A 19,410-nucleotide genomic window follows, 5' to 3' on the forward strand; every position below is an offset into this window, starting at 1 on the left:
GACTGTGCGAGTGTCTCTTGTTTTCAGTAATGGCTTCTGCTGCCTTTGTTATCTTTTATTGTCCTTTGTTCCTCTTCACAAGTCTTGTAAGGTCAGCAAGGGTAGCAGGGGCCAGGAGAACGCTTGGCCCAAGTGGTCCCATCTTCTGTCTAGTCTTTGGGAAATCACTCAAGTAATGTCTGTTCTGGAGCTGACCCATCATCACCTTGCTGGCATTCCCAGGCATCCTCCGGAAGGACTTTTCTGCTGGTACCTGGGTTTTACTGTCCTCTTTGCAGGCAGCAAGTTCGCTTTGCACAGTGGTGGGTGGTGCCTCAGCCCTGACTCTGGCAAGCCTCAGTGGTGTTGTCACACAGGAGGACTTTGGTATTTGGTTGCTGAAGGCAGGATTGTATCCTAAAGCCCCCCCCACCACCACCACCACTTCCACAGACTCTACACAGACCCAAAGGGAAGGGAAATATGGGCAGGGCTGTTCTGGAGCCTCAAGCAGTTTCTCTGAGGTCTGGTCCCCAGCACTGAGTTCACAGTCACGACTGGCTTTCCTGATCACTCTCTGAAGCAGCACAAAGCAGAGGAGGGTTCTGCCCCAGTGGGGTTAGCTCTATTACAGGCCGCAGAGAGCTGGGAGCAAGTCTAAAACAGTTGACCTTTATTGGTTTGGGGCTCAGGAAGCCCTACTTTGGTGACACTTGACTACTCAGGAGGGAAGGGGTCTTCTCTTTCCAAACAGAACCTGGGTTTGGCCTTGGAGCCACCCACAGGGAACTAATAGACCATAAGAAGTTTCTGCCTCTTAAGAGGTAGGCGAAACCAGTGGGTGGTGCTTCAAGGGCGCCCCCTGGAGGCGGTGGTGAGAAGCTTTCTACAAACCCGTGGGCCCAGAGCAGGAGAGGGCATTTCTGTGGATGGCGGAGGAACACATCTGAGAAGCCCTGATCCTGAAGTTTCCAAGAAGTAGACGAAAGAAGTGAGACTAGGAAGCAGGAAGCAGGAGTCCCACCAAACCTGTCTGCACGTCCCGGGGACATGGAGCAGCTGCAATCAGCAGGGATTTCCTGATAGGCTTGTTGCTTTAGAAAAGTAGACGTCTGATCGATTTTTGGTTCCGTTGTGGTTACTGAAATTAGAATTGGTTGAATCTTACCCTGCAAGAGACTCTGGGACTGAAGACCTTAACTCTAAAACAAACCAGCTCTTCAGTTTGTATTATGTTACCTAGCTTTCCTTTATCTTATTATTCCGGCTATCTCATCCTTTACTCTTTTCTTCTCTATTTGAGGTGGCCTGGTGAGTAAACTAAACATTGGCCACAAAAGGGGTGGGGAGGAGAAGGAACTAGACTTGGGTTCTAATAGGTTCTTTGCCCCCCAATAACTTTCTCCGTGGATGCAGCAAGCCAGATCAAGCTGAATTGAAAAGGCGGAACAACAGTTTATTGAGAGCAACTCCTGGGTGGGTTCTCTGGCCCCAGAGATTGAGGCCAGAGACGTTGCGTTCCTCCACTCCAACTAAAAGTGGAGAGTTTTTATAGGTTGTAGGTGAGGGGTGATGACGCGTCCGCCACAAGCTAGGTTTTGTTCGAAGACCCTCTGAGCTGGCGGGGTTTGGTGAGGCGGGTCAGGGAGTCCTTTTCAGATTGTTTAAGGGCGAGCTGGAGTCTCCAACCTAACAGATTCTTCTAGCATCTTCTTTGATAGGCAGACACGGTAGAGATGGAAGGGGACAATCCGGACACAGTGTTGCTTTCAGGGAGATGGAGCCCAGATCTTTAAGCCTGTGGGTGTGGGGGCAACTCCATCTCCTGTTTTCTCTGGGTTTTCAGACATGCTTACTGTTAGGGAAAATCCTAAAGTGAGCTGCTCTGCCGGCACAAGGAAATCCAATCAAGTCAAATCAAACCAAATTAAAATGCCCATGTTTTATTAAATGCAGCACTCTCCAGTGGCCGAGAGCATGGCAGGGGAGACAGAAAACCGGGGAGCACATGCAAAACCCGGGACCACGTGTTCCTCCTCTGGGCGCCCACTTAAATACTCTGTGGGAATGGTCCTGACCCCTGGGTCAGGACCTGGCATACTGGGATTTGGAATCCAGACCAACGCATTTCCCAGGCCAGGGGGCTGGGATGGATGCCAGGGGCTGGGTTGGTGCTCCCAACTTAACATCACCCTTCCCTTACCAGCTTACTCTTTGTGGTTTGTTTGCTCAGCTTGCTTTTTTAGCTTGCTTTTTTATATAACCCAGGCCTATCTGCCTAGGCATGGCGGTGCCCACAGTGGGCTGGGTCCTCCTAATGATTAATCAATCATTATTCAAGAGAACGCCTCACAGACATGCTGACAGGGCCATCTGATGGAGATGATTCTTCACCTGAGGTTTCCTCTCAGCTGATACGGCTTGTGTCAAGATGACAAAGAGCTAACAAGCATGGTTAAGGATAGGAGACCCCAACCAGTTCTGGCCTGTTGGCCTTCCCTCATAGGATGGGTTGTTTTGGGGAGGGTCATTAGATCGTCACTGGAAACTAACCATTCAGTCCTCCCAAGCACCCCCCTTCTCCTCACTGAAGGGGGAGCGTTTGGGAAACTGTCATCCATGCTGCTACGGGTGGGATTTTGGTGACACAGCTGTTTTTGATGGTAAGAAATAGACCCGGCAGCTGGTAGATGACTCTGATTAAGGGTCATACTGCTTTTCCAGAGGACCCGAGTTCAATTCTCTGTACCACGTGAGGCAGCTCACAACTGCCTGTAACTCCAGCTCCAGGGGGTCTGATGCCTCTGGCTGCTGCAGGCACCTGCCCTCAGTGGGCATACCCACACACAGACACATAATTAAAAAGTAAAAGTAAATCATTAAAAAGGTAATAATCAGGGAGCTCAAGAAGATGGGCACACAAGCCAAAAACCTTTGACTTTTTTGTTTTTGCCAGAGCAATTGAACATATCCAGCCAGGTCCTGCCGGTGTTTTATTCCTAGCTCAGAGGGTTGGCCATGGAGGAATTTGAGCTTCTGCCAAGTGGCTTCTTCATATTTTCTGAAAATGGAATTTCGTCTTATTTGGACTTCTGACAGGATAGACAGCACATTTTTATGTTTCCACAACTTCCCCTTCCTTTACTACCTTAAGAAGAACGGAATTAATAGTCTGACTTGAGGAGTAGCCGTCAGTAACAGTCTTTTGATAGGATGTGGGGTTTGCTAACGGTGGCTGGTTTCATTAGTCTTTGGACCAGCCCTGGTATGCACGAGGGCTCTTTCCCTTGCCCAGCACTGTGTGTGCTCCTGCAGGGCCTGCTCCACAGTCCCCTCCTGTACCTCTCTTAGGTGTTCCTAAAGATGCCCCTGAAGAGGAGTTCTGTGAGAGAAAAGTGCCTGGCGTCAGGCATGGCGCCACCTCCCAGGTGGTCCTCATGAGGCTGATTTTATTGATCATCTCTCCTCATGGACTGCTGTTTCTGCCTGGAGCTCACGTCCTCAGATGCCCATTGTCCTCCACAAACCCAGCTTTCTTGATGTCTCGATCCCCAGTAATCATTCCCACTTCGTTGAGCCTGGTGCCCTCCTCCTGTTGCTGTGTTATAAACTAGCCTAACAAAACAAGTTAAAGGAGGGAGGATGTAGGTGACGTTTCTCTCCCACCTGCCAGTTCTCAAGTTACCACACAAAGACTTGATAATCCTTATGAAGTCTTGGCCGATAGCTCAGGTTTATTACTAACTAGCTCTTACAACTTAAATTGACTCATTTCTGTTCATCTACATTCTGCCATGTGGCTCATGACTTTATGTCCTCCAGGGTGTCCTGCTCCCTCTACAGCTCCTGGCATCTCTCTTGACTCTGCCCGTCTTCCTCCCAGAGTCCTGTGTCTGGTGATCCCGCCTACACTTCCTGTCTGGCTGCCTGACCTGTCAGGTTTTTATTAACCGCTGAAAGTAAAGCATATTCACAATGTGCAGAAGGGTGGTTCCACAGCAGGAGGGCTTGTAGCAGTGCTTTCTGTCACTGTGATAGAACACAGACCAAAACCAACAGGGGAGGAAAGGGTTTACTTGGCTTATACCTCAACTTCACAGTCCATCACTGAGGGAAGTCAGGGCAGTAACTGTTGCAGAGACCACCTTGGAGGAATGCTGCTCACTGGCTGCCTCCCACTGATCCAGCCCAGGCCCACCTGTGCGGGAGGAGCACCATCCAGGTAGCTTGAACCCTTTGACATCAGTTAGCAAATAAGAAAATGTCCCCACAGACATGCCCGCAATCCAACAGAGGCAGTTCCTCAGTCGAGGTTCCCTCTTCTCAGGTGTGACTGAAGTTGACCCTGAGGGTTTTTTTTGGCTCACAGTTTGAAGATACAGCCACCCATCATGTCAGGGATGCCACAGAAGCGGGAGTCTATGACATACAGTTGGGAGGCAGAGAATGGTGAGTGCTTGCGCTCCCCTCGTCTTCCTTTTAAACAATCTAGGATCCCTTCCTAGAGGATAGTGCTACCCACAGTGGGTGAGTCTTCCCACCTCCCGACCGAATCAAGACAATCCCCTTCTGAAGCATGACCAGAGGAGCATCTCCCAAGTAATTCTAGATCTCAGCAAGCTGACAGCTGAGGTTAACCACCATAGCTGGTGTTTCAGAAACAGGCTGCAGAAAGCCTCCGCAGAAGCCTTTTCAAATGGCTGCTCAGTGTCTCAGAGCCCACCTGCCTCTTGGTGGGGACACAGGTGTGCCATTTTCCTCACTCCACACCCACAGTGTTACCTTCTTTTCTTCCCTGTCCATCTGACCAGTCATCCAGAGCTCTTACCTGCAAAGGACCTAAGTCCAGCCCCAGTGAGGTGGTGTATCTGCTCCGCTTTACAAAGGGTCTTGAGAGGCCCAGGTGTCATGGGTCTAGCCTCAACAAGTTCATATGTTCCAGGGTAGGGGTGTGTGGATTAGAGATGTTAGGCAGAATAGACAGAGATACAAAAGAAATACAGAGACATAGGATAGTCCCATGGGGGCAACTCTGTGAATACTGAATTCACTGCATTTATTTTCCATATCCTTATATACTCCAATCCAAAGCGGGGGCGGGGGTGGTGGAGAAGGCAAAAGACCGCCTTAACAGGACTCAGAGGACAACCGGAACAGTTACTTGCTTCAGTACTTGAGACATCAAGCCACTATTTTCTGAGTTAAGTATTCTGATGTTTTGTATAGGACATGCAGTGACTATGCCTTAGACCAAGTATCCTGTAGGCAGCCACTTCCTATGTCAAAACCTCCTGTTTTAAAATGAAGGGACAGGAATAGGCTTGAGTTCTCTGACTTCGGTCAGGGTGGAGTGGACCCACCTCTATGGGCCATTTTAATGTCCCAAATACCAAGTCACCGCACCCGAGGGCCTGATATCTTGTTTGTAGCCACACCTGTTGTTAGCAACTTTGAAAGAGTAAAAATAAGCTCAAACTCTCTGACCTTTTGTCAAGCTGGAACAGGACTCACTTCTGTGGGCCCCCACACCCAGGTTAGTAACCTGCTTTAGGTAACATTCCACTGCTGTGCAGAAAGCCTAAACACAAGTCAGCTGTAGTATTGTGGCTGCAGGGCTACCCTCTTAACCAGTATCCTGCCTCAACGTGCCTTGGAAGACCTTGCTCTGTGTCTCCCAGTCTCATTCCCCTGCCTGAGTCAGTTCTCTTGCAGCTTCCAGGACTTCCTCCCCTGACTATGGTCCTTCTCTGTATCCAATTCCTGCTGTCACCTTGGATGACTCGGACCCTCAGTTGGGATTGCCACCTTTAACATCACAGCTGCTCACTCACAGCCTAGGTCTTGAGCTCTCCACTGTCAACATCTATGATTAGCATGATCTGGACTCTCGCCTCCTCAGTGCTCCAGATTTTCTCTGCTGCTTATTTGGCACCTCTGGCTCTCAGCATGTCCATGTGGATTTAAGCCTGCTTCTTAATCCTCCACTCCTCTTTGTTTTACCCGATAAAGAATATCATCCATCCAGACATCTCGGTCAGACATCTGTCAGCCACCTTTGAGTCTCCTCTCCCATCGTCTCTACAGCCAGCCAGTCTCTGTGCACTGTGAGATCAATCTCCCCAAGGTATCTCCACTCCACCCATCTCTGTCCATCTCACCATTGCTGCCTCCACTCTAGCTGTGTTTATCCATCCCTACCTATAATGATCTGTCCTGTCCCTTTAAAAGACAAGCCACGCCCATTCCCTTCCCCCTTCCACAGGCACGCTGATCTCCAGCTTCCAGTCTGAGTCCTTACTTTTTTCTGTCTCTCTCCCAAGAGGTAGCTGCTGCTGTGGCTCCTCTCCTCCCCCACCCTCTCTCTCTCTCCCCCTGTGCTCTTCTCCCCTTCCCCCTCCATAACCCACTAAATAAATATCCAGCCTCATTCTGCATGGTGTGCCTATCTGTCTGTCTCTCACCCATTAGGTGGCTCCCTGCCTGGGACCAGCCACCTTTGGAGACCTGCAGCGCAGTCTTGTGGTGTGCCCATCCATCTGTCCCTCCTCGTGGGACTGGCTGCCCCATCGAGATCTCTCACCCACCACGCAGCTCCCTGCCTGGGACTCACTGCCCCTCGTGGCCCACTGCAGCTACTTGGGGAACTGCACCATTTCTGGTTGGAACTGGCTGCTCTCAGGACCTGTTGCCCGCTGCCTGCTGCCACTTCGGGGACCTGTGGTGTGGTTGCGTGGCCTGCTGCCTGCTGCAGCCACTTGGGGACTTGCAGCATTTTACTAAAACCATCAACACTACCCATACCCAGTTGCCACCCATGTAGTAATAGGAGTGGCGGGGCTGCGTCCCCAGCACCCCGGCCGCCTGGCTAGCTTATGCCCCAAAATAACAACACAAATTGTATTCTTTTAAACACTGCTTGGCCCATTAACTCTAGCCCTTACAGGCTAATTCTCATATCCCGGTCAACCTATCTCTAATAATCTGTGTAGCATCAGTCTTACGGGGAAAGATTCTAGCCTATGTCCATCCTGGGTAGGAGCTTCATCGCATGTGCCTCAGAGAGCAGAGCTCTCGCATCCACCCGGGAGAGGGGAGCATGGTGGGAGAGGGGAGCATGGCGTCTCTCTGAGCTCACTTCCTCTTCCTCCCAGCATTCTGTTCTGTTTACTCCTCCCACCTATGTTTTAACCTATCAGGGCCAAGCAGTTTCTTTATTGCTTAACCAATGAAATCAACAGATTGATATATGACACTCCCACATCACACCCACCCATACCTAGTTGCCGCCCCCACTCATATCCAGTTGCTGAACTGATACATCTGCTGCTGTTTTGGGTTCCCTCCAACACATGCTCCAAAAGCTGCCTTCTACATTCTCTGACATTGTAAAGCAAGGCACTGCCCTTCCTTCCCTTCCTGTCTCAGTTGTGTGATTTGACCCTTGCCTCCTGTCACACGCTCTTCTCCCCACTTCATTGTGTTCTGTCCGTGTTGTATATGTTTGTGTTTCAGGCATGTCCTCCCACTGTCTGGGCCCTTGCCAGGCTCCACACATGTCTGTCCTGCTACCGGGATGCTTTTTCCTACCTACAGCAAGTTATTAAGCTGGGTCTCTCTGGAGCCTTTGTAAGCAAATCATCCAGCTAACCCCCAGTTATCTCCCAAGTCTCAGTTTAAGTCACAGAAAGTCAGGCCCTAACTCCCACTCCAACTTGGGTCACTCCCTACCCTCTGCTCCCCATGTAATGCTCATTATAGTTGTCAGCACATGGATATATCTTGTGCCTGTGCTGAACCAGGTTGGTCTTTCCGAGAACACAGTGGTGTTGTTTAGGGGACTTGTTCCTCTCACAAAGCCACAGCCACACACGATACGGCAGAGAGACAAAGCTGGAGGTCCTAGCTAGACTGCTCTCAATCAGAGGTGGTGTCTGGCTTTCCTGAGTCAGCACACTCTCCTCAGGTTTCTCTTTGCAGCAGAGAGAAGCACGCATCAGGACCTTTCTCTCCTTTCCTCTGTCTCTAGTTCAGGCATCATAATTCAGATCCTGCTACCAGAAGAACAAAGGCTTATATTTCTTCTGTGTTTTCATGTGTGTCCGGCATAGTCTATCATGCAAGGATCCCCAAACTGCAAGCTCTCTGTGTATATTCATGCTAATTGACTGTGACCAGAGGAGAAAAAAAGCACAATCAGAAAGATTGTCACCCAAATACATTCACAACCAATTAGGTCCCAAACAAAGCCCAGCAATCACTCTATGAGGTTGTTTATGGCAATAATATGATGGCAAAACATTTAATAATGGAAACATTCAATAACAGGGGTTTGGATACAAATTACAGCACTGGCAGGCATGGAAAATAAGCAGCCACTTAAAATGTGGAAATAAGATGCATCGATGTGACTGCATATAAAAACAACCAGATAAGGAAAATAGCTATACAATAAATAGTCCACAATGAAGAGTTAGCGGAGACGTGTAACTCAAACGTGCACGTGGCGTGATCACGCGACGGCTTTAATAACACAAAGCTAATGTGATTATCTCAGAGTTACAGATATTTGTTGAGACTTTTAAAAAAAAGTGTAATGATCAAAATTAATCTCTAAAGTGAGGTTATTTATTATTTTATAAAATGAATACAAGAGCTGGAGGTGCCCAAGGCCCTTCTCAGGCTACTAAGTTCCACAGCCTTTTTTCAGTTCCCACAATGCACTATTCCAGCAGAAGTGCACAGACTGGGTACTGTGTGGAATTTGATTTGGGATATTATTTAAATTTTTTATCTTATTAGGTTCACTTGTTATGCTTGTGTTTAATTCTGGGTATTGGTTTATTGTTGCACGTTTGTAGGGAATTTTCCATCCTTCCACCCCTGGAATGACTTATATGAGGGATGGGCCCCATGTTCTTTGGAGAAATTCCTCTTCAAATAGTTTATCCCTGATGTGTACATGTAAAAGCCTTCTAATCACTAGGGGAAGGCAAGTTCTACCATGACGAGGTTTCTTGTCTCACACCTGTTAGGACAACTGCTACCAAGGAGATTCGAGAGAATGATTAGGATGTGAAGAAACGGGAGGCCTGCACACGGTTGCGCGGGGATGTATGCCTCCCCGTGACAGAGTCACCCCGAGGGGTTGCAGCTTTCGGCAACTGCGTGCTCTGGTTCACGCCACTTAAGAGCTGCGCTTGCAAGGGAGATTTAAAAGACTCAGAAAAGAGCAAACCAGGCAGGCAGAGACTAAGAAAGGCCACTGCGTGATAATTTATATTAAACTGCAGGCTCCGCGTCCAAGGTACAGGCCGCGGCTGAGGGAGGGAGGGCTCACGCCAAGCCGTGTTGGCGGCAGGCAGCAGAGTGGGGGAAGGAGGGTCCTAAACCAAACGTTAGGGTGCCAGATGATGAAGGCATAAATCACAAACAATCCCACACCAGTTTGGAATTATGATTAATAGGATGGTATTTATTTAAAGGGGAAAAATCCTTACAGATCACCGTCCCAGACAACAGACCTCTGGCAATCAGGAAGGAGTTTAGTCGCCAGAAGCGGAGCCGGAAAACAAGAGAGAGTGAGGAGGGAAGTGGCTGCTTTTTTAAAGAGAGACCACGCCCCAATGGGCTGGTATCTCAGCGGCTATTGGCTGAAGGAGCGGAAGGACCTCCCGCAACACTGGGTGGGGGTCCAACTACAGGGATGGGTCTGTCCAGCTGTCCCCCAGTGGCTAGCAGGTAAATACCAGATGTTATGTCCCAGACATAATGCCTTCACTGAAACTCGGAAAGTTGGTTTAAAGTTGGGTCACCGAAGAGGGGAAGTCGGCACTAAAGTACAGTGCAGATGTAAGGCATGATGGGAGAGTAGGAAGCTGAAGGTAACCTGGGTGCACTGTTCACATCAAATGCCAGCTGCTTAGTTCTCGCCAGGCTCCCTGTCCTTTAGGGGGAGACCCCTGCCGTTGGCCTTTCTCTCCTATAGACAGTCTACTTTCTCACTCACATCCTGGAATCCTTGGATCCTGACCTCCACTGTCTCAGCCCAACTCCCATCTCCTCATCACCAAGAAACACCTGCCCCCAGCCACAAAAGAGGTCATAAAAATGGAAGAAAACCAATGCAAAAATTTATATTTTATTTGAATTCAAAAAATTTAAAATTGCTTTCAAATTCCGGAAAGTACCATAATGCAGAACCCCAGGGGGAAGCCTCATATACAGAGACAGATAAATTAAATGCATATACTGCAGACAAGCCGAGAAGGGGTGTAGATTACATATTTACAGCACGTGATGCTTTCTGAAAACCGTATTTATACACTTTATTACATTTACAAAAAAGGCTTCCGCTACCATTTACCTACAATAATGAAAAAAATGTACACCTTTTTTCTTTCTTTTTTTTGGTACTGTACAAACTTTGTATAATAAAAATATATCTCTGTACAAAAGATTTTTTTTGTTTTTGTTTTGCTTTTTTTTTTCCTCGTGGGATGGAGGTGGTAGGTAGAGGGTACAGATGGTGGGCGGGTGAAGGGCTTAATTTGCCTTGTCCCCTTCCAAGCCTCTGGGGTTGAAGAGAAAGTGCCCAAGGCCAGAGAGGGAGAGACACAGCAGGTGCTCCTTGAGTGTCTCCTGGGACCTTCCGAGGACACCCAGGGGAGAGAGTAGGGCAGGGCTGAGAGAGCGCATTGGGTTGGCTGTGAGGAAGAAGTGGGGAGGAGCCCGAGAAACCCCTGTATTCCTTACCAGGGGCAGGAAAGAATGAGCATGAGCCAATTTGTCTAGACTGGTCCTCTCCACCTGGTGCAAGGATGCTGAGTCCCAGAGTGTGTGTGGGCAGGAGTGGGCCTACCCTTGCAGTCTTCAAAGCACCTGCTGGAAATCGAGACCCCTTACCGTAGCCCATTATCATCCAGTTCTTTTAACTGCTCCAACCCTGCGGGGGGCGGTGAGAACTGTGTGGCTCCGCCCCTCTATCCCCCTCCCCCACATTCTGTCTATCATTTCAATATGCCCTACGAACATCTGAGGCTGGAATCCCCATGAAAGCAAGGGTGTACACTCATGGAGACCTGCCCGAGGACAGAGAAAGTGACTCTAAATGTCATTATGTTGATTCCTAAACTCACGACCACACTCATATGAGTCCATTAATGCCCTAAACACAGTGACATTTTCTAAATCAGTGGTTGGTGCCCCTTTAAATTATTTTCATTGCTACTTCTTAACTGTAATGTTGCCACTGTTGTGAATTGTAATGTAAATATCTGGTAGGCAGGATGGTTTTAGGTGACCCCTGTGACAGGATCATCCTACCCCCAAAGGGGTCTCGACTCACAGGTTGAGAACCAGTGGTCTAAATGAATCCGAGCCACCAGCAAGGAGCTGGAGAGAGGGTGACTTTCACTCAGTTCTTTTGACTAAGGAGCTGCCAGATTCCTCTGCTATGGTTGTGGGCTGTTGGAAGCCAAAAGGCGAGCACCAATTCAGGAGGCTGGGGTACTGGGTCCTTGCCCTGGTGCTGCCCAGGCACAGACAGCAGAGCCTTGATTAGACACGAGCGTCCTCTTGTGGAGAGTCCCCTGCCTTCCTGTCTTTGGTGCCCATCATAGCCCTGGGTTTTTGGCAGCAGGTGCAGTAGACTTCAGGACCAGAGAGCTTTGTATTGGCCTCAGCTGTGCTCGTACGCTGTGGCTCATGCCTCCATGACCTCTGAGTGAGAGTAGCCAAGTCCTGCTTTGGTGGTGTTTTAAGAACTAGAAATACCACGTAGAGTCAGGCACAGAGAATAAATCAGTAAGCAGTGGCTGCCACCCTGTGGGAGCCAGGGCTGCCTTGCTCTGGTCCTTTCCAGCGTGTGCTGTTTGGTGCACGGAGTCTTTGCTCTTCTCTTGGTCAGCTGACAGCTGGCTGTGACCCTGGGCTTCCGGGCCAGATTCCTGTTCTATCCCCGAGCCCCGACACTGCTTTACCCTTCTTTTCCAAACATGACCAGGACCCAAATGACTTTTGAATTCACTGGGTTTAGAACTCAATGACGTTATGGTTGAAGAAAGTTGAATTGATTACCAAACTGTATCTGAAGATTCCCGCCCCCCCCCCTTTCTTCCAGGTAATCCTTGCTGTCGTTGTGCATATGGAACCACCCCTGCAGACAGGTGGCTTCTGCATGCTACCTCCTATGAGATGTGTCCCCATACATGGGATAGGGACATGTTGGTTAGAGAGGTAATGGTGCCTCCCTCATTTCTTCTGTGTTTGTGGGGAACAGTGGCCAGGGAACACCTCTCTCTCTCTCTCTCTCTCTCTCTCTCTCTCTCTCTCTCTCACACACACACACACACACACACACACACACTTCCCTTTTTAAACCCTCTGTGGTCTCTTCCATAGGACATAGTGAGGGAGAGGCTGTGTGTGTGCTCAGGTGCACACCCATAATTTACTCTGTTATTTGAATCCATGAACTGCCTTCCTCCATCTGCGACCCCTCTTCCTTTACTGCCCCAAGCCAGGGCATAGTGGAGTCCTCTCCAGGGTGGCGAGCACAGATGGTGGCCGGGCGAGCAAGGGCCTGAGTCCCAGCAGTGGCAGACGTAGGCGGAGGGACAGACGAAGATGGGCACTGGGCACTGCGCTCAGGGGAGCTCCTTCCTGCCCCCTGGGGAGCTGGGAACCAACAGACCACAGCAGGTTGGGAGAAGAGAGGAAGGGGTGGGGGCGGGAGGTGGGAAGAGAAGTGGGTGGGACAAAGAAGCAAAGCCAAGCAGGAAGAAAGAACGAAGGGCATCAGTTGGGTCCATCTTCTACTTTTGGTTTTTAGTCTTCTCAAACTGGGGATGGGGACAGGTAGGGAGTGCATGACGGCTGAGCATTTACTACACCTGCCTGCTCACCTGCCCGCGTGCGTGCGTGAGTGTGTGTGTGCTGTGCTTGAATGTTTGCATGTGCATGGGCACACACTGTGCGGTGCTCATGCATTAATGTACATGTGTGGAGGCCAGATGTTAACTTTGATATCTTTACACATCAGCAAGTCTGGCAGCCAGCTTGCCCCAGACACCCCCTGTCTCTACCTCCCAGACAATGGGACTATAGGCAGTTGCCACATCCCCCTGGCTTTTATGTGAGTGCTGAGGGTCCGAACTCCCCCCTCAATTTGTGTGGTAAGAGCTTTCATCTGAGCTGTCTTCCAGGCCCTTAACCCCTGTGGTTCAACTTTCCAACTGGGGGTTACATTCTGATCCACTCTTCTTAGGGGTGTGGTCTTATTCAAGTTCGTTCACTTTCAAGTGCTTAACTTCAATTTTCTCATCAGCAATGAGGGTCCTAATACAAGTGGCCAGCTCTTTGTGCCTGTGGTGTGTGTGTGGGGTCCATGTATGCAGGACTAAGGCATAAATAGGTCCCTGTGTCCCCTGCCACCAGTCCGTCTCCCACCCTCCAGCCCCCAATCTCACCGGCTGCTGGCGGCGGGACTCTCGGCGGCGGTGGCAGTAGCAGCCAGGCCTGGGGGCTATACTGCAGTACACACTGTGCTGACTGTGAACTCCGCCTCGTTGCTCATGATGTCTGTGGGCTGGATGTTGCGGTCATACATGGGGTTCTCAAATGTGGCCCGAACATTTGTGTTCTCGTGGCCAGCATAGCCGTTGAATGGAACTTTGGGTCTTCTCCTGGGAATAAGAGACCGTGACCTTGAATTAAAGAGACACAGGGTCCAGAGCAAGAGAGGAGAGGTTTTCTTTCTCCCTTTTAGAAAGCTACATTCTGAGTCAGGAGGTGCTGGCTGGGACGGGGCGGGCTGGGTGCTCAGCTGCATTCCTCAGCCTCTGCCTTCAGAGTACTAGGGCTGGGTACCAAGTCCCTGGCCTCTGACTTCAGGATATGGGGGCGGGGTTGACAGCTGCTCTCCCTGGCCCCTGACTTCAGGGTACTGGGGCGGGTTACACAGCCGCTCTCCCTGGCCTCTGCAGTCACAGTACCTGTGCTTGTAGAGATAGAGCACGAAGCCCGCGATGATGAGGGCGATGAAAGGCACCAGGATGGCAGCGGCCACTGAGCTGCTGTTGGAAGCAAAATGGCGGCCGATGGACTCGGGATCTGACTCCAACAGCCTGAGGTCTGCAAAGTGTCAAAGTGGAAAAGTCAAGTTGTACACTCACCCACTGGGAGGTGATGCTCCCTGCCGGTCACTCTCCCCCCTCAGCAGAGCACCAGGTACCGTCACCTGTGCCATGCCCAGACCTCAGCTGTCTGCCTCACACTCTCTGCTCCCTGGAGGCCAATGGGAATTTGCCTTTGCTGGTCACTTTGTGTTCTGAGGACTGTGCTTGGGGGCTGACTTCCCACCTCTCCCCAGGGACCCCAGGGCAGACAGCAGGCAGATGAACCTGAAATCCTGTCTGTCAGCATGACCTTCAAAGGATGCAGTTCTTTGGAAGTTTCTACACTTTTCTTGGCCATCAAAGCCTGACCAGACGAAAACTTTCATCAGATGAAGCCCTGGTGTGTGTGTGTGTGTGTGTGTGTGTGTGTGTGTATCACATTGAGACAATGAGGCTAAATTGCCAGGGCTTGGGTGAGGTATTAAGGCTCACAGTCCATGCCATTGACTCCTCATGAAGGTCCTAATTGAGGGACTGGGGATCAATGAAAGACAGGGAGTTGGCTGTAGAACTTTGTTGGGGTCTTCGCTGTGCTTAACTAAGGTTTCTGGGACCATGTCAGAAGCTGTAAGGGCTGCTACATGTTGGATCCCTTGAGGGCAAAGCTGAGATGACTGTGGGAGGAAGGGAGAGGAAGGGGTGCCGCGAGTAGATCTGAGCTGACTGAAGAGAGAACTTTCTGGAGGTAAGAGCTGCTGGAGAAGGAATTGGGTTGCCTGGTTGGCAGGGACCTGGGGGTGGGAGGTCATGGTGCAGGGGGTGCAGAGGTGGCTTTCGAGGACACACGATGGCCTCCTGTTCTTCCTTTACTGTTTCTGAGAAGCTAGGACCGAATCTCGGGGCCAGGGCCTCTGTATGGAATGAGGATGTTTGTTTGAGTGCTTCCAAGCCTGCAGAGTCCCAGTCTGAGAGGGACAGACAGGAGAAGGTGCCTTAGTGCTTGGGTTTCTTGTTTGTGACATAAGGACAGTCCCAGCCTCCTGGGAAAATCTAAGGAAGAAATGACATTATGGGAAGGACACCCTGATGGCTCATGTAGGGGTGCTTCAGGGACTCCCTAGTCCTCTGGGTAGGGCTGAGGCCTGTGGCACTTGGTGACCGGTACAGCAGCCCAGCGCTGAGCGTCAGGTGTAGGGTCTATTTTTAGAGAGATACCACAACTTTTCTGAGTCTTAGAGGTATTCAAGATCCAGATAAACCTAAGAAACCCTTTCTTAGGTGGAGAAATTCACCAGTTTCCTTCTCTCCCCAGGGCACAGCTTCTCCCCTGCCCCCCAAGCTCACACTCCCAGGGCACATGCTAGTTACCAAGTCTCTGAAAGCCAAACTGCCCAAAGCCGCGGCCCTTGACGGAACCTTGGTAGACGAAGGTGCCTCCGGAAGACTCTGAGGAGACCTGTGACAGCAGAGACGGAGAGGGAAAGAGGGATGGAGGGATGGGGAGGGGAAGGGAGAGAGAAGGGTTGAGAGGCATGCTAGAACAATCTGGAGCTCCTGCCAGCCCAGAGCATAGCTGATATGTTTGCTTCAGCTGGCAGACCAGGGACCCCTACTAGATGTGAGGTAGAAAGAAAAAAAAAAGGTATTTTTTCCCCCTTCTCTTTCTTTTTCTGGATTTTGAGGCAGGATCTCAGGTAGCCTAGGCAGGTCTCAAACTTCTGTAGAGCCAAGGCTGGCCAGGTACTGGGACTGGAGGCATGAGCCACTGTCCTTGTCCTTCTGCTGTTCAGAGCACATCGCGCTTACGTTCTCATTTGTAGAATGTATGTATGCCATGCTGTGAGGTCTCGAGTGACAGACACAGCAACGTCCTCAGCGCCATCTTTAGTAGACCTTGGGCACATGCCAACTCTTACTACTGTGGTGAAAACTGACCTGTGGGTTGCTGCAGAGCCAACAGAATTACGATGGAAATCAGCCCCACAGAGTGAACACATTTCGGAGAGTTTCTGGCAGTTCCAGAAGATGCTGTTTTTTCAGGTGGCTGGGATATAACCTGACCTGACCCTCATGATATTCCAACGTGACCTGTCATCTTAGTAGCTGGAGTATGCTTGGGGGTGCTGCAGGTGTACCCCTTGAACCATGCCCCTGCCTTGGGGTGCCCTTTGTCTTCATCTGTTCCCTCAGACAGACCCCAGCTGGCTGTAGAAGGGACCTTAAAGGTTTTCAGTTGCTGCTGGCTCCTTGATTTTCAATGTCCGCTGGCCTGCACTTCTCACTCCAGGTCTCACCTTTGACCCTCGTCTTTTTGTGTGTAGCGATCCTTCTGGCATGGTCGAGACAACTTGATCCTTCTCTCCCCCTAGCACTGCTGAATTGATTTTCCCTTTTCAGCTTTTGAAGTGCTGCTAAGACTGGTACTGAATACCCAAGGGACATCCAGACACCCTAGGCATGCCAGGGAACCGACTGCACGTGCCGGTGCCAGGCCCTGGAGAAGTCACTCGGTTCTTCCAGTGGGTTTACAAAGCAGGCTCTCAGCCACAGTGCTCCACCAGCTAGGCCTGTCCTCAGTGACACTGCTCGAGCCCATTTGATCTCCTGTTCTTTCCCCATTCTCTCTCTTCCCTCTAGAAATCCAAGACAGTGAGGAGGGGGCTGGGATAGATGAATTCCATTCTCAACCCTCCTCCCACTGTGAACTCAGAAGATACAGCACAAGACCGTCACTTAGGGACTGGTTTCTACCTCATAAATTTCCTACAATGTGTTTAGTTCCCACAAAGGCATGGAAAAGATTCCTGCCTCTCTCTTCTGGGTCCTGAACTCTCAGGCTGTGCTACATAATCCCCAGCCCACATCTCAAATTTAAGCACACATCTCAAGGAGTCATTGGGGTTCATCTTCTTCCAGCCCATATCCATTGCACTGTGACCTGCACTCTCACACCCTGACCCCCATTTCTTGCTTCCTGTTCTATAGAGAAGCTCATGCATCCCTCTCAGACATGGCAATCCTCGACTCCGAGTCTTCAAGCCTCTTTTATCCTCCCTTTGCCCGCTCCATTTGCTGACCAGGGCTACCTGGCTCCTAGTCCTACTCTCAAGACTCCTCAGGTTTCCATGGGACCCCAGCAGTTCTCACACCCTGTCATCCTTTCTCTGCCAACAATCTGGGAACGGGAGTAGGGTACAAGGCCTGGTGAAGACCAATTTACTCACATGGCCATCTAATGCCCAGTGGTCGTCTTTGAACTTATCCACAAAGTTCTCCACGGGACCCGTGACATGGTAGACCTGAAGCAGGAGGCGGAAATCTTCCTTCCTATAGTTTCCTGGAGAAAGAAAGCAGGTTATACTCGACACTCTGAGAGATCTCAAAACCCACCTCTGTGGGTGAAAAAGGTGTGAACAAAACTTCCGTGTGCACACTAGGGAAATGCCCCCTGCACGCCTTTGGTGCACGAGACCAGTACATATGTTTGTATGTGGTTGAACATGGATGTGTGCAAGAATCTGAAGATGCATCTTGATAACTGAACTACTAGGTGGTGACAGTGATTCTATTTTGTGTGTGTGTGTGAGCAAATGTATGATTTTTGTGGGACTGAGATGGTTCAGTGGGGGAAAGACAGCTGCTGCCAAGCCTTATGACCCGAGTTCCATCCCGAAGATCCATGTGGTGGAAGGAGAGAACCTAGTCCTGAAAGCTGCCCTCTGATGCCCACACACATGTGGCATGTGCACACATACATACACAACTAACTAACTACAATTTAAAAAGTTTAAAAAAGGAATATGACTGTGTATTTTGATCTGACCATGGATACATAGCAGACCCACTTGTGGGAGTGTGTGTCTGTATGTTAGAGCAAATGAGTCAGTCACTAGGACTGTGTGTGTGTGGAGGGCGTGGTCACACATGGACTGTGTGTGTGTGGAGGGCGTGGTCACACATGGACTGTATGTGTGTGGAGGGCGTGGTCACACATGGACTGAGTGTATGCTAATTTATCCATCTATCCATTCACTTATCTATTCAAGAAACTCTTGTTTTCTGACCACACAAAAGCTGAAGCCTGAACAAGCTTTAAAAAGTGCAGAGATGCTTGAAGGTAAAAAGAAGCTTCGGGTCTCGCTAGTTACCACGGTGTCCACAGATAAAGAACCTTAATTCCTTAAGCTGCTGCTGTGAGCGCTTTGCTGGGATGTGTTTTCTTTCCTAGGAACATAGTTATGTGGTTTTATAACTTTAAAACTTGGAGATACAAATGTATTCCAACGGGGTATATTCACTTTCAAGCTGGCTGCTTCAAAGTTTCATTTACTATTATTAAAATGTGTGTGTGTGTATGCGTGTGTGTGTGTGTACATGTGTGTCTTCATGTGGGTGCTGGGAATCAAATGTGGGTCCTGTGCAAGAGCAGTAGGTGCTCTTAACCACCAAGCCATCTTCCCAGCCCCCAAATCAGCCTATTTTTTTTCCCTGTAGATGTGATATAATGAAACCACTTACATTTTATCCTGGGGAAACATTGTGTTTCTAGCTTTTTGTAATATAAATGTAATTCTAAAGTGAATACTGTTTATAATCCTATAAATTTTAAATGCTCCATTTCAATTTTGCATGGCAAAATAATTAATGAACCCAACAAGTTTCAAGGCTCTTGTTAGAAGCTGCGCAGGCTTTCCCCGGAACGGGCTGGTCTAGTGTGTGCTTTGTCACTGCCAAGCTGGACCACCATCAAGGTTTACACCCCGAGGAGTTGGTGGAAACTCACATTTCGTGTTTGCTTTTCTCGTCTGATTATGACTGAAAGTATTTTTCCTTTAGTTTATTGACTGCACTTGGGTTGCTGGGACATCTATGCTTCACCCCTTGGCCCAGTCTTCAGGCTATTTCTCTTTTCATTTATTTATTTATTTATTTATTTATTTATTTAGTATTCAATATTCTGTCTGTGTGTACGTCCGCAGGCCAGAAGAGGGCACCAGATCTCATACAGATGGTTGTGAGCCACCATGTGGTTGCTGGGAATTGAACTCAGGACCTTTGGAAGAGCAGGCAATGCTCTTAATCACTGAGCCATCTCTCCAGCCCCCGCTATTTCTCTTTTCTTCGAGAGAGTTCTTCATGGGTTTTAGTGGCCATGGTTGTCATTAGTTCGTGGGCGAGGAATATAGATATTCACTCTTCCCTGACCATCAGGCCAGGCCGAGCCCCACCTGACCCTATGAAGTAGTGACATTGATTCTTCCTGCCTGGGGTATGCACTGGCCACCCCTGTCCCTGTCCTGCTTCCCCAGACATAGTT

The 19,410-nt window shown here is 49.6% G+C and overlaps 1 protein-coding gene across 4 annotated transcripts in view; it reads right to left on the reverse strand.

Annotated features, from left to right (window-relative positions):
* Positions 1-10,070: 10,070 nt before the first annotated feature.
* Positions 10,071-19,410, reverse strand: part of Csmd2 (CUB and Sushi multiple domains 2) — a 560,352-nt gene continuing 551,012 nt past the window's right edge. For all 4 annotated transcript variants that reach the window (XM_041651748.1, XM_041651747.1, XM_041651746.1 and 1 more), the window contains 5 exons: positions 17,318-17,430; positions 15,462-15,549; positions 13,971-14,109; positions 13,446-13,661; positions 10,071-12,654 (listed from right to left, as the gene is read on the reverse strand). In XM_041651748.1, coding sequence (XP_041507682.1) covers positions 13,502-13,661; positions 13,971-14,109; positions 15,462-15,549; positions 17,318-17,430 — 500 coding nt within the window. In that variant the 3' untranslated portion in view covers positions 10,071-12,654; positions 13,446-13,501. The remainder of the gene's footprint in view (positions 12,655-13,445; positions 13,662-13,970; positions 14,110-15,461; positions 15,550-17,317; positions 17,431-19,410) is intronic.

The sequence above is a fragment of the Microtus oregoni genome, unplaced genomic scaffold (genome assembly GCF_018167655.1).
Source record: "Microtus oregoni isolate MIOR12 unplaced genomic scaffold, Mior012 000005F_ref0000423, whole genome shotgun sequence".
Classification (NCBI taxonomy): Eukaryota; Metazoa; Chordata; class Mammalia; order Rodentia; family Cricetidae; genus Microtus; species Microtus oregoni.